Source organism: Peromyscus maniculatus, chromosome 12 (genome assembly GCF_049852395.1).
Source record: "Peromyscus maniculatus bairdii isolate BWxNUB_F1_BW_parent chromosome 12, HU_Pman_BW_mat_3.1, whole genome shotgun sequence".
Taxonomy (NCBI): Eukaryota; Metazoa; Chordata; class Mammalia; order Rodentia; family Cricetidae; genus Peromyscus; species Peromyscus maniculatus.
Genome location: NC_134863.1, coordinates 5,192,719 through 5,213,359, shown reverse-complemented (window position 1 = coordinate 5,213,359; position 20,641 = coordinate 5,192,719). Strand labels below are relative to the sequence as shown.

Sequence of the window (20,641 nt, the reverse complement as noted above, 5' to 3'; positions counted from 1 at the left end):
CAGCCTCATGTCTAGAACATGTCTCTGCTTCATCTCTGCCTCCTGACCCACAGTGTTCTGGACAGGTGAGCAGAAAGCAGGGCTCCAATGGAAATGACAAGGTCCAAATAAAGGGCACACGGCTCTGATAAAGCAAGAGAGCTCCCTTGGACGGGCTGGCCACCCAGAGATCACCTGTGTGGTGGGGGTCCTGTATAGCTGTTCAGAGGATGCCAACAGTCTTGTTTGGGTGATGCCTCACACCCCCACCCCTAGCTGGAAAACATGGGCGTGTTCCTGCTCCAGAAGGACAGACTGCAAGGCTGGAGGGGACTCAAAAAGAGTGGACTCTGGAGTCATAAGTCGAACGGGATCTTCCCTGGACCCTATAGGATCCTCACCCCAGGCTGGCTCTGATCTAGAATCCTCCAGACAGGGGGCCTCCTGCTCACCTGAAAACAAATCCCACACCAGAGGGGGTTCCGGGCATGGGAGCTCATGAAGCTCATCGACAGATTTAAAATGGGTTTTTCCTTTAGATTTTACTTATTTTCATGTGTCTGAGTGTTTGTCTGCGTGTGTGTGTGTGTGTGTGTGTGTGTGTGTGTGTGTGTGCGCGCGCGCGCGCGCTCTGGAAGAACCCTGCCTGTCCAGGATAGCAGGAACCATGTTGAGGGGTACCCAGCTTCCACCGGGGCCGTTTGAAGTTGATTACTATCCTGATATCAGCAATAACTCTCCCTGGTGCCAAGCAAACAAGTTTCCTCTCCTCTGCAAGGATACACACAGACCCTAACAAGGACTGGGTCTTCGTCCCACGGCCCTCCAGCATCTTCTCATTTATTCCCTTGTGTACAAGTAAGAAGTCCTTGCTCGGTGGAACATGGGGGTGCGGACCTGTGATCCCAACATTTGGAGCTGAGGCGCAAAGAGCAGTTCAAGGCCAGCGTGGGCGCATGACCATGACTCAAAATCCCAACACCAACAAAACAGAAAACAACAAATCAATGACAGAAACTTGGGAGGAAACCAGAAGGCCAAAAAGTCAGTGGCAACTACCTGGGCAGTCTGAGGTCAGCTTGGGCTCCGCGCGGGTGGGTTAGGGGCAAAACCAAAAAAATCACAGCAACAAAACCCAGGACCTGCAACTAGGGAGCGGTGGTCCGGTGGGGCACCACGTGACCCCAGGGCCCCTGACATCCCCACAGGGCCACAGGCAAGGCCCCTGCAGCACTGGAGCCATCTGAGAAGGGAGCGACCGCCGAGTGCAGGTCCCCTCCTGCCCAGCGCAGCGGTCCTCGGATTCCCGTCCTGCGTGGCGCCCACGCGCACACGTCCAGCACAGCCCCGCCACCGCGACCCCACGTGGACACACGCAGACACCTCTCCCGTGCACCGCCCACGACCCCACCCTACCTCCCGCTGCGTTCGCCGCGCCCCGGACCCCGCGTGTCCAGGCCCGTGTCCGCGACCGGAAGTGGGCGACCGGCCGGCGCAGCGCCGCCACCATCGCCGCCATGGTGCGGGGACCTCAGGCGGCCGGGGCTGCCCTTCGCGCTGCCTGAGCCCTTCGCGCCTCCCGGCCAGACCTGTGCGCGGCCTGGGCGAGGTGAGTGCTGAGGCGGCCGGAGGCCTGCACCGCGCTCAGCTCAGACCCGGGATCGGATTCTGCACCCGTGCAACGGGACTGGGCTGAAGGGCGCTGACCTCGGGCGAGGGTCTCCAGACCTGGGTACTGGATCTCACCTGGGGAACGTGGGCCGCGGCTGGGGAACGTGGACACTGGGAAGGGGTCTGTTCCTGGCTGGGGGCGCTGAAGCCAGCAGGTCTTCACACTCCTGCGGGGAGCTTAAAGATCAGTGCTGGGGTGGGAGATAAGCCTGGGGGCCTGTCCCTGGAGTTGGGCTTAACCTGGACAGGATGCAGCACATCCAGGCCTGGCCCATCATGAGAGGGTCTCACTTAGTTCTTGGATCAGGACCAGACGGTCCGAGGTACCAGGCCCACGGGTGGTCAGTGGAGTTGGAAGCTGTTAAGCAATCTCCTCAACAGGAGTTCTCCAAGAGGCCTGAGATTAACCCTGGGTCTCTCTATGCAAGAGAATGGGCTACCCATTGAAGCTGGGGAGCCTGGGGCAGGCTTTGGGACAATGTGAGAGAAAGAGGAAGTCTTCCAGCCTGGGACTTTGGGGTCCTTGTTGGCCCTCCAAGCCTTAGGAGTACGGTGGGAGCTGGCACGGGTAATTGTAGCCTCTTTTAGGAGTTGTGGTGGGGTAGGGCCCAAGAGGACAGCGTGTCACAGAGACACAGCACCCCTCTAATGGAGGGGCAGATTTTACCTAGGAACGCTGCCAGGGGAGCCTAGCCGGGTCATCCCCATTTGGGCAGAGGTGGCACCAGTGGATCCAGAGGGGAACAGGGAGTGCAGAAGTCAGTGAGGAGCAATTACCAAAATCGGGAAGGGAAGGGAAGGGCGGTCCATGCAAGCCCCTCATGGTTTTCCTGCCGGATGGGACTTAAGGAACTTCATTCCCATTCCCCCACAGAAACTGAGGCTAGGGGAAATTAGATCTAGGGATGCAGCCTTGAGCTCTCAGACGGTTCATGGTTAAGTCTTTAAAAGGAGTTTAGCCAAACGTGGCTCAGCCTTCTCGATCAAGGAGAGGACACTTTTCCAGGGAGGAGAGACATCCTACTAAACAGAAGTCCATTTCTGTTCCATGACCTTTCATCTCACAAGGACTAAGTGTACTAGGACAAAGATACTCTCTAGCTGGAAGGAGCAGGGGTTTTATGAGGGCGAGTTTTGAGAAAACCAATAAAAGTTAATGTTTGCTACAAATTGACTTTGAGTCCAGTGGACATGTGTTGATCACGTTCTAGATGCCAGTGGCCAGGTATCTCTGACAGGGGTAGTTGAGCAGCAGTCTGTAGGGTTTCTAGGTATCCTGTGAGTGTTTGAAATGAAGTGATTGACCACAAGGTTTCAGGCATGATCATTTCCAGGGACAGTGTATGGACACAGTAGAGGACTTCCCACGTGGCCCATGGCACCTGGCTCCAGGCAGAAGGTTGTGTATAGGGTATTTGGTGTGTTAAAGGCTCTAAAGTTTCTATCAGGGTCGCTACATCAAGAATGGGTCCCGACAAGGACCCACACTGTCGGGCTTTTGTTCCAAGTGACAAGAAATTAGGAAGGAGAAAAATTGAGAACAGAGTTTTAGCCATTGAAGCCAGATGTCACATGTGGATGTATTTGCTCCGAGTTTGAAGGATTAAGAGAGTGAGATGGCACACACCTGGGATCCCAGCACTCAGGAGGGCCATCATGATTTTGATGCCTGTCTGTGCTACACAGTGATTTCTATGCCAACTTGTGTTACAGAATGGGACCCTGTGTTTGAAAACAAGAGGGCACAGTTTCCTTTTCGCAGATGAAGCTGCGAGATGTTCTCGTGAGGGACGTTTTTAATTAGGGGATGACAGGGCACTGCCACAGTGAAGCTCCAAGTCGCAAACATTCTGGCTCTAATAAGCACAGTTTGCTCCTGTTGCTGGTTCCTCCTTTTTAAGCTGGCCTAAAACTTGCACCAGGACCCTGCATTAGCCTTTCATGTGTTGGGACGACATTTGGGAGCCACCATGCCTGACTCCGTGTGGGTATGTGTGTTTGTGTTGAGTAGTATGGGGAAGTACATGCCATGATGAACATGTGGAAGTCAGGACAACCGTGGCTCTTTTCCCGCCTTCCTCTTTGGTTGAGGCGGTATCTTCTCTTGTTTACCATTGCCTGTGCTATATTAGCTAGCCCAAAGCTGAGGTGCCATCTCTCTCTCTCTCTCTCTCTCTCTCTCTCTCTCTCTCTCTCTCTCTCTCTTGTCTCACAGCACTGGGATTATAGACATGTATTTCCATGTTTGACTTTAAGTGGTTTTGGGATTCGGAACTGATTGGTCTTCCTGACCCAATTGTTTTAAAGTCATTTGCAATGCCTTTAGGGAAACAGTATTGTTTCTGTAGGAAGTTTTGGGTTTATCAGTTGTATTGAAGTTTCTTGACCCTCAGCCCACAGGAAAACATAAACTTGATCCTGGGATAAGGGGCTTCTTTTCCTTTTCCCCTAAAGTTTCCTGACTTGAGAAGGGTAGAGTGCTTGCCTGGCATGCATATGAGACCCTGGATTCTCTCAAACACTTAATGAAACTGGGCATGGTGAGATATGTCTCTATTTCCAGCACCCAAAATGTAAAGCAGGAGGATCAGAAATTGGATGTCATCCTCATCTCCATAGCAAGTTTGATGCTACTCTGGGCTACATGGACTCCACCAACACCCAAAAAAATCAATACAGCATGTAAGAAAATAGGATGAAACCCGATGCAGAGGTAGGTCATAAATCCTCAGAATCTGAATCTGGGCATGAAGATGTATAGCAGTCATGCTTGAATTACTGCATTTGGGAGGTAGAGGCAGGAGGCTCAGGAACTCAGGCCAGTCCTGGCTATGGAGCAAGTCCAAGCCCCAGGAGAAGATGGGAGCAGAAAGGGAACTGAGAATCTGAGAAGCTGCACAAATCACCTCCCTTTTGATCAAAGGTAAAGCAGCATTTTGACTTCTGCACAGTGCTGGGATTGCACCCAGGACTTTGGTGTATGCTAACCCTCTGTACCACTGAGCTACACCACAGCCTATGATTACTGTTTAAAAAAGAATTCTAAGCCTGTGGTGATGGTGCACATGTTTAACCTCAGCACTCAGGAGGCAGAGACTGGCAGACTTCTGAGTTTGAGGTCAGCCTGGTCCATAGAGCAAGTTCTAGGACAGTCAGGGCTACACAGAGAAACTCTGTCTCAAAAACCAAAACAAAAACTCTGGGTTCTGAGGGATGGATCGGGGTGAAGAGCAAATGCTGCTCTTCTAGAGGACCTGAGTTTGTTTTCTAGCACCCAGATCAGGTGACTCATGACTACCTGTAACTCCAGCTCCAGGAGATCCAAGCCCTCTTCTCTTTGGGCACACACACACAGACACATAAATAAAAATAAAAAAGGTTTGTAGCTACGCATACTTTTAATTCCAGCACTAAGAAAGCAGAAGCAATCAAGTCTTTGTGAGTTCAAGGCAGGCACAGCAACCTCAGGATACTTTGACCTCAATAAGAACAAGGTACACCCAAATTTATGGATACTGCATTGAGGTCTGATGGAAGATTCTAGGACACTTTTGAGCCTTCAGAGGCTTTTGAAAAGTTTAAAATTCTTTGTGGACCTCTGAGACCAATTACTATTCTTACTGTACTGGTATGAATAAGCAGGCCAATTCTAATATAATCAGAAAGTTTTTCTTTTTATATATTTACTTGCTTGTTACTTTGTTTTTTTGACAGACAGGGTTTCTCTGTGTAGTCCTGGCTGTCCTGGAACTCACTCTGTAAACTAGCCTTGAACTCAGAGATTTACCTGTACCCAGGGAGCTGGGATCAAAGCTGTGCACCACCATATCCCATGGTTTGGTGCATAATTGTTTGTTTTAAACTACAACATGGAGTTGTTTTGTTTTGAGACAATCTCTTCATGTACCTTGCTAACTTGGAGCTTGCTAAGTTGTGACCTCTCGGCCATCGAGGTTTTTCAAGAGGGCTTTGTAAACATTGGCTCAAGAGATTCAGACTTAGTTCCTTAAAGCCCTCTGGCGCTCCCTGCATCTGGGTAATCATTCTCCAAAGGGATACTCCTGTCTGCCACCCTCTCCTGAAGTTCGCACTTGTGTCGTGCTTGGGAGAACACAGATCCCATTAAATCTGTGCAAGGATGTTTACCATGAAAGGAAGCACTTGACAAGTTTGATATTTGGAGGGATCAGACAATGAAGAAGAGATAAATGTTTCGATTTAGTTTAACAAAGTATAATTGACTGAATAGTTAGGAGTCATGGATAGCTCAAGAGAAACCAGCTGCTGCTGCTGCTGCTTCTCCTTCTTCTTCTTTCAAGATTTATTTATTTATTTATTACGTATACAGTATTCTGCCTGCGGGTATCCCTGCAAGCCAGAAGAGGGCACCAGCTCTTATTATAGATAGTTGTGAGCCACATGTGGTTGCTGGGAATTGAACTCAGGACCTCTGGAAGAGCAGCCAGTAGTCTTAACCACTGAGCCATCTCTCCAGCCCACCAGCTTCTTTTTATAACCACCTGATGAATAATAGAAACTTTTTCGAGACAGGGTTTCTCTGTGTAGCTTTGCGCCTTTCCTGGAACTCGCTTTGGAGACCAGGCTGGCCTCGAACTCACAGAGATCCGCCTGCCTCTGCCACCCGAGTGCTGGGATTAAAGGCGTGCGCCACCACCGCCCAGCCAAATAATAGAAACTTTTATGGAGTAGCAATGTGCTGTATGACAGCACTCAAGCCTAAGTCTTCCTTCCTTTTTACTCAGTTCCATGTCCTTAATTCTTTTTTCATTTTTAATTTTTTATTTTTGGAGGTTTTTGGTCACTATGGAGATCAGACTGGTCTTGAACTCACAAAGATCAGTATGGTGATATTTTATTTGTGCTGAAATGTGGCGATATACTATGTGTATATTAATAAATAAAGCTTGCCTAGAGATCAGGGGGGAAAGGCCAGCCATTTTAAGTAAACAAGAAGTCAGGCAGCACGCCCTTAATTCTTTCACTTAGCAGGCAGGGCCTTGTGTGTTCAAGGCCACACTGGGGAACAGACACAAGTGTGGTGACACACGTCTTTAATCCCAGTACCAACCATAGAGGCCTAGAGGTCTGTGCAGACAGACAGAAAGTGACAGAGCTGTATAGGAAGAGGGAATGAGGTAGCTGGGCTGAGATAGCCAATGAAAGGGCAGAACAGCGAGGCAATAAAGGTGTGGGTAGACAGGAAGGAACTGGCTTTCACCCCTATATTGACTCTTTTTTTTTTTTTCTTATTTACTAAGACCATTTAGAAATGCATCTACATAACCAGGTGGTGGTAGCGCACACCTTTAATCCCAGCACTAGGGAGGCAGAGTCAGGTGTATCTCTGTGAGTTCAAGGCCAGCCTGGGCTACAGAGTGAGTTCCAGGATAGCCAGAGCTACACAGAGAAACCCTGTCTCAAAAAACTGGAGAAAAAAAAAAAAAGAAAAGGAATTCATGTACAGATCGGTGTACTTCTCCTCCCAAGTGCTGGGATTAAAAGCACTGCGACCAACTGCTCTCCAGCCCTTGTTCCTGTGGTTTTATTGTCATATATTGATTTTTGACCAGGGCCAGCTGAAATGAATGATATGCGGTGATGGTGGTGGCGCTGGTTACCGAGTGGAAAAGTCATAGTCACGACAGAACCCAGTATTAGTTTTAGAGCTTTATTAGGATAAAGAGAGGTGGGGGAGAAGAACCAGGCCTGGGGAAAAAGCAGGTGCGAGGATCGGGAAAGATTGTGTGGAAGAGACAGAGCAGAACAGAGTGAGAGAGTGGGTGTGGTCTGAGTCATGGCTCTTAAAGGCACAGATCGTGTGACCACACCTTGAGTACGTGATCACCAGCACACACTGGTGACATAAACTGCAAGACCCTTTGCTTAACTCCTGAACTGCGCATGTGTGGTCATGCAGCTGGAGTAAGGGCAGAATCCTAACATTCTAGACTTTTTGCTTATTATAAAAAAGCAGGTGAACAGGAATAGAGGTGCTGTTTCTCCCCCAAAACTGCTTCCAGCTGACTTGGTGGGCGTCAGTTGACTCTTGGTGGGTAGGGAAGGGGGCTTCTGAGGTAGACGGGTCCTGGCATGGTGGGCTGTCATCTGCTACCTCAGAGCCATTCATCATTGGCTTGGCACTCTGGCTGCTTTTCTGATGGACAGGTGAGACAGAGAAAAGCTTAGAAGAAAAAAAAAATTACCTTCAGGGAGGTCCCAGGGTGAGGGAAGAGGAGTCCCAGGACCAGGTTTTTGGGTTGCACTTATCTGAAGTAGATCGACCTGTCCAGATGGATTCAAGCTGGTTTCTGGAGCTTACAAAAATTTTGAACATATTATGAATCAGCCATGAGAAAATTAAAGTCTTGGGCTGATGACCATTGTAGTGTTTGGATCTCTGCTTGTACTGGTTAGCATTAATGAGAGAGACAGAGAGATTGGAGCATGTTTTTAATTTTTTTAACCTGAGATAAGCTTTATCAGAGGCAGATTATTTTAAGGCACCTGTTTCCTTTATTGGTTTAGTATCCAGGAGACACAGGTTGTTGAGAGCATTTAACAGTGATAGAATGTTATTTTAAAGTCTCTTTTTGCAGAGCCAGACACTTTTGGGTCTGGGGGCGTGAATACCTTTTAACTGTTACAGTTTCTTACTGGATGATCCCTGGACTCCAGCTCTGTGGTGGTTATGTAACCATTAGCTGAGCAGTGAATTAGAAGAGGGAACCAGGAAGAGAAAACTTGTGGGGTGAGAACTCATTCTTTTGGAATTGGGACAAGGCAGTGGATTAGGTGGTGGGGAACCAGGCCTGGCCAACAGGACAGCTGCTGGGGTCCTCCTTGGTCACCAGCCCATGAGCTGCCTGGAACTGCAGCTTCCCAGATAGAGAACATCACCCCCACTGGCCTGCCAAGCCCTCTCTGGCCTTCACCATCCTCTCTGGAGGCCCCTCATACTGGGTCTCTCAAGCATCCTGTGGTGGGGCAGGATCAGCTGCACCGTGAAAGCGCTGTGCAGAACAGAGGCCTTGGATCACACGAGGGGCTGGCTTTGAGAAGAAAGCCGAGAAGAAAGCAGAAGCTATGAGAAGAAAGCAGAGCCCTGCCCTGGGCACTGAGGAGGCTTTGAGACAGGTTCTCATGGAGCCCAGGCAAGTCTGGAATGTGCTACATAGCTGAGGATGACCTTTGGATTCCCTTGCCTTCCCCCTCGAGTGTTGGGAACTGGGTATATGTGGGTTCATTATACCCAGTTTTATGGCATACTAAAGACTGAATCCAGAGCCTCAGACGTTAGACATGAGCTACATCTCAGCCTTATTCATTTGAGGATTGTGTGTGTGTGTGTGTGTGTGTGTGTGTGTGTGTGTGTGTGTGTGTTATGTGCATGAGTTGGTGTGGGTGTGGGGCCCATGCTTGCTCAGTGCTGGAGGCATCTAAGCTGGGCTTATTGCTGTCCCAGGGGCTGGCTCATTAGGCCAGACTACCCACGTCTTGGATGGATGCTCTGTGCTTCCTGGGCATGTCTGTGGCCGGCCAGCAGGTACCAGGTGCTATGTAACCTGTCCTGCCTTGCCTTCTTCAGTCCTGCAGGATCTGGGGGCATCTCGCCTCAGTTTACAGAGGAGAGAACTGCTTGGCAGTGAGAGGTGTGCCAGGCCCCAGGACCTGTCCTAAGGCCAGGCCTGGGATTCCTGCTCCATGATTACCCACAAGTCGCTCTCTGGCCTCCCTGCTGCTCAAAGAGCATCCTGATCTTGGAGGAAACAGATCTGATCTGAGGCAGAGTGCACCCTGTGGAATGCAGGGGACCCTTCGGAAAGCCTGTGTCCGGATGCAGAGGGATGCAGCAGCAGCCTGCCTAGAGACTTCCACACAGAGAAAGCTCAGGTGGTATTTGCAACCTTAGAGTCCAAACTCCATTACTGCTGTTCCTTCTTAAGATGGCAGCTGGAGGGTTAAGATGGCTCAGAGGTTAAGAACACTGACTTGTGGTGGTATTCTAATTGTAATGAAATGTGATTTTGATTGTATGTTAATAAATAAAGTTGCCCAGGGGTCAGAGCTATTAGAGCCATAGACAGAGTGTGGCGGTGGTGGCACACGCCTTTAATCCCATAGATCTCTGTGTGTTCAGGGATACAGCCAGCATTAGAGACATATGCCTTTAAGACCTAGGGGGCTGTACATTCAGACAGTGACGAGGCAGTCACGTGTTCGGGTTTACAACCAATGAGAAGGCAGAATGACTAGGGAAACAACTGACACACAAAGGAATAGCTCTCTTTCCAGAAGCTGGGACACCGCAGGCAGAAGGGTGAGATTTTAGCTCTGAGCTCTGACCTCTTGGCTTTCTCTTTTACATTGTTTCTGTGTTTCTTATTTAATAAGACGGTTGGTTACATCTACACTGGCTGTTCTTCCAGAGGTCCTGAGTTCAATTCCCAGCACCCATATGGTGGCTCACAACCACCTCAAATGAGATCTGGCTCCCGCTTTGGGCCTGGAGGGATACATGCAAACAGAGCACTGTATACATAATAATAAATAAATAAATCTTAAAAAAAGATGGCAGCTGGAGGCACCCGGAAGCACTAGGGATGGGAATGTTGCCTGGAGGCTATCATGGAGGTAATTGGTCTCCACCTGTTCTAAAACACAATCTCATGTGGCCCTGGGGCTTTTGAGTCAGGTGTCACTGTGCAGCACTGGATGGCCTGGAATGCATTGTGTAGACCAGGCCTGGAACTCTCTCCTGACCCTCCACCTCCTGTGTGCACTGCCAAGCTCGGTCTTCCCTGTCTCCTCCCTGTCCTTTCCTGTCTTTTTCTCTCCTTCCAGACCTTCTCCCTCTTAGCCAAGAACTTCAGGAGCCCTGCTGGGGCCTGGCAGCCCATCCCCCCACAGCTGTAAGGGAAGTTCATGGTTCAGTCCAGGCCTGGTTCACACCCCAGGCTGTACATCATGCCTTCCTCTCTTCCATTCAATGCTGTCGCTCCCAATGTTGTCAGAATGCCCGGGATTTACTCCCAGCCCCATTTCCAGGCTCTCTGTGTAGCCCTGGATCTCACTCTGTAGACCAGGCTGGCCTTGAACTCACAGAGATCTACCTGCCTCTGCCTCCCGAGTGTTGGGAATAAAGGCGTGCGCCACCACCCGGCTTGAGGCGTTCTCTTAATAAAGCTCATCTGAAGAATAACTGGCTCAGCTTCCTTCTCCTTGTACTAACCCAAAGTCAGTAGTTGACTACAGTGAAGAATCTAACCCAGACCTTAATGTGGGCATGGGTGCGCCGGGTTTTTTATCAAGCATCAAGATCAAGTTTCTCACATCCAGGAACTTGTTTTTTTCGGACAAGCTGGAGAAGTGTGTTAAACACACACTGAATGAGCTGTACAGAGCTCAGGGTTCAGCATAAACAGCCTTTAAGCAGATGATTAACATCCCTTTTCAGTGTACCCCCTGGCAATTTTGTAAATAAGTTTAAGATACAAACATCAGACTTGGCCATCTGTCTGGCACAAAGGGCATTCACAACTGCGAAACTGTTACCGAAACTGTTACCAAAACTTTCTCGACTTTCTGTAACTCTGAACCCACTGAACATTCCCCCCTTCCTCAGCCCCAGTGGCTGATCTGCTTCCCGCCTGGGAGTGGACTCCTGTGGTATTTGCTATTCTGTGTCTGGACAACTGACGTTCTTCAGCTGAGAGAAGCTTGGGGTTGCTTCCACTTTGGGCTTCTGTGAGTCACGTGCTGGTAACAAGAGCAGACACAGCCCTGCTCTCAGCTCAGGCTGCACAGCATTGTCACGTGGTGATTCTTGGGATGGCTCTGGAGCAATCAGTACACTTTTTCCACCAGTTTTCATCTCAGCAGTGTGCAAGGGTTCCAATGTTTTCATATTTTAGCCAACTTTATTATCTTACTTTAAAATACAGAAAAAATACAAGCCTGGTGTTGCAGGCTCCTGCTACTTGGGTTTGAGTCAGGAAGTATATTTTAAGGCTTGCCTGGGCTAGAGAGTACATTCAAGGTCAGCCTGGGCAATTTAATGGCAACTTGTCTCAAGGTAAGTGGCTGGCAGTGTAGCCCAGTAAAGCCTTGTGCCCGATCCCCGGTGTCCCACCCAGAAAAAAGCCATTTCAGTGACAGTGAAGTACTCTTTCCAGCCTGGCTTTGATATGAATTTCCTCAGTAACCATAACTGATGTTGTTAAGACACTTTCCTACAAGGTTTTCTGGGTCTTCCTTGTTACCCCACCCCTTTTGAGACTGGATCTTATGTTTTCCAGGCTGTCCTTTAACTCACATGGATGATCTTGAACTTCTGACCTCTGTCTTCACCTCCTGAATGTTGTGCCACCATGCTACGCTGGTGTGGCCTGGAACCAGGGTTTTATGAACTCCAGGCAAGTGCTCTGCCAGCTGAACTGCATCCCAGCCTTTCCCTGTGCCACCAGTTTTTAAATCGTTATACATGTTATGTTACACACTACAGAGCTAGACAGATCGACAGATAGACAGACAGACAGACAGATAGAACAAAATAGCTCATTGTCTCACCACTCACAAGCTCCTTCTAGTAAGGATAATGGACAGCATAAACTATGACACCCAAGCATGGGTTAGGAAATCTAAGCCACTAGAAAGCAGTGAAAGGAAGCCAGTGTCATGTCAGTGGTCAGTGCCCATGATCCCTCAGCTTTGGGTCATGTCAGTGGTCAGTGCCCATGATCCCTCAGCTTTGGGTCATGTCAAAGGGTCAGTGTCCATGATCCCTCAGCTTTGGGTCATGTCAGTGGTCAGTGCCCATGGTCCCTCAGTTGGGTCATGTCAGTGGTCAGTGCCCATGGTCCCTCAGCTTTGGGTCATGTCAGTGGGTCAGTGCCCATGGTCCCTCAGCTTTGGGTCACTTCTGCTCTCTCCTGAGACTGTCCTGAAGCAGCCATCACACCTAGGCTTGGGCCTGCCTCCTTTAAGACTTCCACAAGCCTTCCCAGCTGAGGTCAGTGCCTGCTCTGGAAGGAACTGTAAATGGCCACAGAGTGTTTGGTGGAAGTGTCTCTGGGTCCTTCCTGTGTCTTTCTGTTTAGAGTTTGTGGTATAAATCACGAGCTCGTGCCGTGAATAGTGAACTCTGCTCAGTGTCAGTGTGGAATCTGTCGAGCTTTGTCGATTAGATCCTGGGCTCCTCTCCCCAGCTCTTGCTTGCTAGAAGGTGAGTGTGTGTGATCGTATTCACTCACACTCACCTTGTACTGGGAGCAGAACTCGGGGCCATTCGTGTGCTACATAAGCACTGTACCACTGAGCTCACCAGCCCTTTTCCATGATCTCAGAGGATCTGGATCTGGAGGTGTTCCCTACTTCAGTCGATCCCAGTATCTCCCTCAGTTCCTTTCTGGGTCTCCAGCAAGTCAATCAGTCAACACAAGGCTGAGCAGCAGGAGGAGAACACATGCATTGGATTAATGTTGCACAGCCCTGGAGATTTCCTCAAGGAGATGTGGACCAGAGAAATGACCAAAACATTGGACATGGTACCACATACCTGTAATCCCAGCCCTCAAGAGGATTATGAGTTCAAGACCAGCCTGGGCTACATAGCCTGGCTCAAGAAATCAGGCTGATAATGCAGCTTAGTAGTTGAGTGCCTGCCTGGAGCACACAAGGTTCTATCCACAACCCAAAGGAAATCAAGAACAAGGACCAAGGTTTCCCTGCTTTATGAGGCAAAGTGATAATTCTGTGGGGAGAAACAGGACACAGATCTCTGTGTGATTCTAGGGATCTCACTTGGTCATCTAAGGGGCTGTGAATCCAGCTGGAAAATGAGTGTCACTCCAGTGAGATCATTTACTTGGGTCCCCATCCCCATGAACAGTTTCTGCTGATGAAGGCTGTTGTTCTGTCTTGGTAACAGCGGACCCACTCCCAAGAAATCTTCACGTTCTGCTGCATGTAGGAAGAGACAGGGCATGTGACCCATCCTGCACACACAGTTCCTCTTTCAGCTTGAAACAGTCAGAATGCCAGTTCAGTGTGAGATGTCAGCTCCTTCCCTGAGAACGCAGCCAGGGTTGGGATCTGTGCCTCACTGGCCTCCACACGGCTCCAGGAAACCACATTTGTCGGCTCTGGCCAGCAGCTGGCTGGTGAGCAAGGTGCGAGTCTCCCCTGGCTCTGACCCAGTGAGTCATGTGGGCATAATCTCTGGACCTTGGCCCTCCTTTAGCACAAGGGACCAATGAGTGTACTAAGCTGAGCACGTGGTGGGTGCGGCAGGAAGGGCACACAGCACATAAACCTGTCTTCCCTGCTCTGGTCCTGCAGATGCTGTTCGCTGTCATCTCACTGGGTCTCCTGTTGTTGGCCTTCCTCCTGTTCCTGGGAAGCCTGGGCTGAGCCTTGGTAACCATCTTCTGCTTTGATTTCGTGCAGCAGCCAGTCCACAACCTGCTCATGGGTGACACAAAGGAGCAGCGCATCCTTAACTATGTGCAGCAGCATGCCAAGCCTGGAGACCCCCAGAGCGTCATGGATGCCTTTGACACCTACTGCTCAGAGGAGAGGGCCATGCATGTGGGTGCAGTGAAAGGTACGTGGCCCAATTGCAGGCGGTGGCCTAGAAATGGAAACCCAGAACTGGGCGTGGTGGTCCAGCCTGCAGGGGAGCCTGTTAAAGGGGAGAGGGAATCATGATTCATGCCCCTGCCTGACCTGCTTAGAGACAGTAACATTTACACATGAAGGAACCAGGTAGGTGGTTGGGAGAGTGGGATCCGGGTGGGGTGGTGGGGTGGTGGGGTGGGGTGGTGGTGTGGTGTGCAAAATCCTGAGGACTCTCCAGGGGATGTATAGTGAGGTCCTCTGGGCTATCAGGAGGCTAAGGACCTTTCTAAGCAGCAATCAGGAGCTTGAGACAAGTGGGAAAGGTACTGGCCTAGGGAGGGCTGAGACCCCGACCAGGGCTGGGGTTCCCCTCCTGCTCGTATTCATATCTTCCTCACCACCCTCTAGGCGAAATATTGGATGCAGTGATTCAGGAGTACAAGCCCTTGCTGGTGCTGGAGCTGGGAGCTTACTGTGGCTACTCGGCCACACGGATAGCCCGCCTGCTGCCACCTGGAGGCCGGCTCCTCACCATGGAGATGAACCCCGACTATGCTGCCATCACCAGGCAGATGCTGAGCCTGGCAGGCTTGCAGGACCAAGTATGGCCCTGCAACCAGTGTGGCTGGGAGGGCTGAGCGGGCAGTGGGGAGGGAGAGGGGATTGGTTCCGTCACTGAGCACCTGCCATGTCACAGGAAGACACCCCAGCAGGTTAGGGCACAGTCTCCCTGACCTATCCTACAGAGCCAGCAACTCCAGACTGCCCCAGGAGAGACTAACAGTAGACTCCTCTCTGGAGCCCCGAAGGAAATGATGTATATATCCATGTGGGGTCCAGACAGGCTCCTGCATATCCCTGTGGGCACAGCACTGACAGAATACTGTTCCAGGTCACCATCCTCATTGGGGCATCCCAGGACCTCATCCCGCAGCTGAAGACCAAGTATGATGTGGACACCTTAGACATGGTCTTTCTTGACCACTGGAAAGACCGCTACCTGCCAGATACACATCTCCTGGAGGTGAGCTGAGCGGGCCCTGCCTGGCAGGATGGCTTCTGTGCTGTCACTGCTGGGGTACCTGCGCCTCGGCCTCTGAGGACCCCTACTGTGGTGGCCCAAGGGCATAGCAGGGCCTGGGGTCAGGCTGGGAATCTGGTGGGCTGCAGAGGCCCTGTGGCAGGTGGAAATGACGGGAGGGCTTCTGGGTAGGAGTGCCAGGCCAGGGATCCCCTGCCCTGCAAGCAGGGGTCTGCTAGGGAGTGAGATGAGCACCAGAGACTAGAACACCTGGGATGAAGGACATAGCTCTGAGTCCCCAAGGGAGCAGAACTGGCCTCAGCATGGGTCTGGCTGGGGGTCCACTGGGCTAGCCACAGGAACGGCAAGCATGGCCTGGGTCTTCCTGAAGCTTCAGCTATACAAGTGCATCTCCCTAGCCCCCGCAGGCCTCAAAACTGCTGCTCTGCCAGCTGCACCTGGCAGAGGCCCCCAGTGAAGACAGGGGAGCCACCCCACTCCCAAGTGACGAGCTTGAGGAGACATGACCTTGTTCTGTGGCCAGAAAAGCGAGAGGGGCTCCTTGGCCTTCACTGGGCTTCCTCACCGTCTTCCACAGCCAGCATGGAGCTGTCCCTGTGCTCTGGCCCAGCCACAGTTGTCTCAAGAGTTGTACACCCTGTCATGTACAGTGAGGTCTGGAATGTGAGGGGTCGGCCAAGGAGCCCATGGGCAGGACAGGCCATTGTGGCTTGGGTGTGGGTCAGATAGTTCTGGGGAATGTAAGGGCACAGAGGAAAGATCAGGCATGAATGAGATTTGGGCAGGTGATGGGGAGGGTGGGTCCTGGCATCCAGAAGGATTTTGGCTGACCTTGTGGAGGCATGGATGGTGCACAGGGAGGGTACCTCAGAGGTCCTTCAAACTGTTGTAGAGGTGCTGAGCACTGTGGTGGGAGTCAGGCATATAGCAGGGCCAGGAAGTTGTACCAGAGAATGTTTCTAGCAAGAGGGCCGGCGGTAGGGGATGGAACGGAGACCAGCAGGGCAGGCCAACCATGGGCAGCTGGCTTAGACAGGCCCACCCCTGGCAGACACTGTACACGAGTACAGACAGCAGAGCAGTCAGGCTCAGTGCAGGGAGTGGGTCTCTGCAGCTCTGTGTGTGTGACAATCTCGGGGCCTGCTTTTAGGAAAACAGCAACCACTGCTGTTCAGTAACTAAGAAACTACCGGATCCCAGCACTGTAGCTCAGCCTGGCAGTCAGCTCCTGAAGACAGGGGTATTGGGAATGGCTGCACTGGATTTTCTTCTTTGATGTATGTTTGTAGAGAACTGAACCCAGAGGACAAACCTTTAAGAATGGTGATCATAAACTAACCTCACCACGAGGCTTAGTGCGAGCGTTTCAACTTAGCACTTGGAGGAGGATCGTGTTTGAGGCCAGCCTAGGATACATAGTGAGACCCTGTCCACAGCATCTTACCTACAGAATTCTGCACTCCCCTGTCTCCTTAGCCTAGAATCACAGTTACTCACACACGGGTGCACATTCACCTGAGATGTCTTACAGGAGGCTCATGGTACCCAAATACAGACAGGACAGGTGCTGCCTTTGCCTCAGGATAGGGCTTGTTTCCTGAAGGGCAGCAGGTTGCCAGCCCCTCCAAAAGTGCCCATCTTCCTGTAGCGATGAAATCAGGAAGTTTTATGTCTTGACGTCATTAGTCTTATTGACAGTCACCATGGGACTCTCGATGTTTCCAGGTCCCTGGCTGAGCCGGGAACTCCCTGCTCATCCCTTTCTTCCCCTCCTGAACTGCAGGGCCCCTTTCTGGACTGGGTAGATGCCTTCCTCCACAGCACTTCTTCACCAAGGTCTTTCCATCCAGTGCTGACTTGACATTGTCTTCTGCTTTCACTATGGTTCAGAGGGAAGCTCATTCACACTGTAGCGCATGAGACTATCCCTGAATTTACTGACTGCCTGAGGGTCCCTCAGCTCTCACAGCCCACATGTTCTCTGGGAGGAGCTGGAGCCCTGGACTGTGGTTAGGAGTACAGCTCTGTTCTGCAAGGGCACAGACTCCCCTGCATTAGGATGGTGGGGATGTTTTGATTTTATGTGTGTGGTGCTGGGAACAGAACCTTAGGCCAAGGTCCCACTGAGGTACACTTCAGCCCTGGCTATTTACTGGATTTACTTCCCATTTTTGGGTTGCTTTGTGTGTATGTGTTTGAAGACAAATGGCTTATGTAGCCCAGGCTACCCTGGAACTTTCAATCCTCTTGCCTCAGCCTCCTGAATGCTGAGATTATAGATATGGGCCACATCAGACAGGATTGCTTTAACTTTTGTGTCATGATTATGTAAAAAACAAACCCTAAGCTTCCTGGGCAACCTTCAAATAAGACATCCAGGTGTCCCGTTTGCTGCTTCCGGCCCCTCTGCACCCCCCCCCCCCCAAGGTCCACTCCTTGTCAGGTACTTTGTTATTTATATGCTGTCACTCTGTCAGCAGACATACTTGCCGGAGTGGATAGACAAGTACCCTACAGGGGAGGTCTCTCACAATCACAGGTTCTAGAGCCATTGCTTTGAGGGCCCAGAAACAGCTCCCTCCTCCTACTCAGAGCCCAGGCACCTAGTGTCTTCCTTCCCTGGCCCAGGTGGAAAGTCCAGAACAGATCCTCAAGGTCAGGTTGTTGGTGACGACCCATATTTTTGGCATAGAGTGTTTAAGGAAAACTGGCCCTCTGGTCCCCCCATCTCTTCTCATCCTACAAACCTGTGGTGCCCACACGCCCCTCTAGGGCCAGGTTGGATACTGGGGAGGATGGATGGTAGCAGGAAGAGACTCCACGGGGGGACAGCTACCCCTAGACTGCAGTGGGTTTGCCAAGCATTCATGACCCTCCCTGTCTGTCCCCTGCAGGAATGTGGCCTGTTGCGCAAGGGGACAGTTCTTCTAGCTGACAATGTCATCGTCCCGGGAGCCCCTGACTTCCTGGAATATGTGCGGGGGAGCACCAAGTTCGAGTGCACACACTACAGCTCATACCTGGAGTACCGGGAGACAGTAGACGGCCTGGAGAAGGCCCTCTACAAGGGTCCAAGCAGCCCATGAAGTCGTGACCACTCAGCCTACCCTGAGATCCCCTTCCAGCTTCCTTCTGCCTGATGACACACACTCATGCTGACCCCACTGTGCTTCTGGAGCCTGTCCTCAAGTGCTGTGGCTCCAGGTTGTCAACACTGGCACACTCTACAGCTAGTGAGCTCACTCACCATCCAAAACCACTGCAGCAGACCCGGGAAGCAGCTGTGAGCAAAGGCTGACCTGAGCTGGAGGTGCAATGGTCACAGTGCCTGCCCCACATGCAAGAGGCCTTGAGTTCAATCCTACACACCAGAAAACCAAAGGGAATGAAAAGTCAGAGCAGGGGTCATCCTGCTGGTGTCACCAACGGTGTCACCTAAGAGATTCTCACAGGGTCAGTGCCAGGTCCCTGGGTACTGCCATCACCAATTAGGGCCCCCAGAAGTCAGGAACCTGGGAATATCCAGATGGCCACAGCGCCTGCGACTGTCACCAGCCACTCACACTTCATCCTTAGAGTGAGTCATAAGCTTTCCAGGTGAGGTGGAGCACAATTTAATTCCAGACCCAGGAGGAAAGGTAGGCAGAGCTCCTATCTCAAGGCCAGCCTGGTCTACACAGTGAGTTCAGGACAGCCAGAGCTACAGACTGTCTTCCCAAGTTATATCCCATTTTCTAGTTATGATATGATCTTTTATCATGAAAGAAATTAAAGCTCTAACTATTTGGATACAAGAGATGCACTCAATTATTGTCTCAACCACCATACTGCTCTCTTCCCTGCTGTACAACGTGACAGTCCGCCCTTGCACGCTATGACTGGGAACCCTGACCCTGACCCTGAGGACCGGTAGCTGTGGGGCCACGCTGTCCCCTGCTGCTCTCCATCCGTGTGGCACTCAGGAGACAATCTCTCCAGCCCTCCTTCCTGACTTACACAAGAGGAAGTGTGCTCAGACCACAGGGCACGTCTGCCCAGGCACCCAGCTGCTGAGGAAGCACCCATCCTCTTCCTCCTCCAAGCCTCAGAAGGGGCCTGTTTCCAGATTAGAAAAGATCAGCACCACCTCCGCTGATCCCGCCTGGACCTACATCAACCAGCTAGCCGCCCTTCCTGGGCTGAGGGTGCCAACAGGAGCCAAGGAGGACAGGAGTGGGCAGGGCTGAGGGCCAGGGGCAGAGCCTCCCCCCACCCCACACCCCTGCCGGGGGACTTGAGGAAATGTCCACCAGGTGGCAGCAGTGGCTGTTAACCCTCTTCCTCTGTAGCCTGGCTGGCAGGCGGGCATTGCTCTGGTGAGCTGACTCAGAAGACAGGCAGGCCGTTCCTTTGCTGCTCTTTTAATCTTTAAGTTTTCTTACAAAAATTTCGATGTTTGCTGATAGAGTCTTATTTTGGTTTCACTTTGAATGCTTGTTGTCAGTCTCTTCATCTCTAAGTCACAAACAGCAGGCACTGAGGAGCAGGTCCCCCGCTGCTGTGGCAGTCAGGCCCGAGGTTACTTGAGGTTCTAGGCAGATGCAGGAGCAGCCGGGGCGGCCCCAGCACAGGCAGCTGGGGAGAGTACACTGCAGAGGGAGGGTGTCCCAGGAACCATGACGGGGGCTGGGGCAAGCACAGCCTGACCCCAACTATCTGCCTCCTAAACTTCCCTGCCTGGACTCTTGGAGCAGCCAGCCCTCACTGTGGTCAGCCTGCATGCGGGGTAGCACTCCAGCCACCCTTGGGAGCCCACGTTCTTTCCCGAGGTCCCTACCTGTCCTATTGCCTGCCCCAGGACCTCCACTCCAGGCTCGTATTTGCTCCTCTGTGGCACTGCATGGGGACACCCCACCCCTTCTCTCCCACTACACAGCACCTTGTCAGTAAACAGCTAACTCAGGCCTGGAGAGTTAGATCAGGAGAGTGGAGGAGAGGGGAGGGTAAGACAGAGGGAGATCCATACAGTCAGGCCCTGGCTTGGGACAAGAGGCCTGGCCAACCCGCCACATAAGGGTGGGGCCCCGGCTCCAGGCCTGGGTCTGCTCAGGACAGCCTTCCAGCTATGGTGATGTGATCCCTAAGAACCAACAGCTGGGCCAGGGCCCTGCAAAAGAAGACAAAGACAGACGCTTTAGCCAGGAACCCTGCAGGCAGCAGAGCCAGCACAATGGAGCAGGGTGACCTGGGAGTCTGCACACAGGGGCCACACAGAAGCAGTGGCTGTGTGTGGAAGGGGCCACGCCAACAGCCTAGACAACAGGGCCAGCCCTG

The 20,641-nt window shown here is 51.6% G+C and overlaps 3 protein-coding genes across 26 annotated transcripts in view; 1 reads left to right on the top strand and 2 right to left on the bottom strand.

The window, feature by feature from the left end:
• Positions 1–1,504, bottom strand: part of Txnrd2 (thioredoxin reductase 2) — a 79,843-nt gene extending 78,339 nt beyond the window's left edge. The window contains exon 1 of one of the 2 annotated variants that reach the window (XM_015987924.3): positions 1,396–1,504. In XM_015987924.3, the coding sequence (XP_015843410.1) occupies positions 1,396–1,498 (103 nt within the window). In that variant the 5' untranslated portion in view covers positions 1,499–1,504. The remainder of the gene's footprint in view (positions 1–1,395) is intronic. The other variant, XM_015987925.3, reaches the window with a different exon arrangement.
• Positions 1,449–19,122, top strand: Comt (catechol-O-methyltransferase). 14 transcript variants are annotated; one of them, XM_076548500.1, is made up of 7 exons: positions 1,449–1,588; positions 4,214–4,363; positions 11,967–12,083; positions 14,119–14,272; positions 14,695–14,888; positions 15,179–15,310; positions 18,223–19,122. In XM_076548500.1, the coding sequence occupies exons 3-7, from the start codon at positions 12,039–12,041 to the stop codon at positions 18,412–18,414; spliced, it is 717 nt and encodes a 238-aa protein (XP_076404615.1). In that variant the 5' UTR covers positions 1,449–1,588; positions 4,214–4,363; positions 11,967–12,038; the 3' UTR covers positions 18,415–19,122. The 14 variants fall into 14 exon arrangements, with proteins under 14 accessions (XP_076404615.1, XP_076404612.1, XP_076404618.1 ...); XM_076548497.1 differs by having other exon boundaries at positions 14,116–14,272; XM_076548498.1 differs by lacking the exon at positions 1,449–1,588 and adding an exon at positions 1,695–1,711 and having other exon boundaries at positions 14,116–14,272.
• A 590-nt stretch (positions 19,123–19,712) lies between these two features.
• The window catches only part of Arvcf (ARVCF delta catenin family member), a 62,445-nt gene continuing 61,516 nt past the window's right edge, over positions 19,713–20,641 (bottom strand). For all 10 annotated transcript variants that reach the window (XM_042259023.2, XM_076548482.1, XM_015987918.3 and 7 more), the window contains one exon: positions 19,713–20,474. In XM_042259023.2, the coding sequence (XP_042114957.1) occupies positions 20,448–20,474 (27 nt within the window). In that variant the 3' untranslated portion in view covers positions 19,713–20,447. The remainder of the gene's footprint in view (positions 20,475–20,641) is intronic.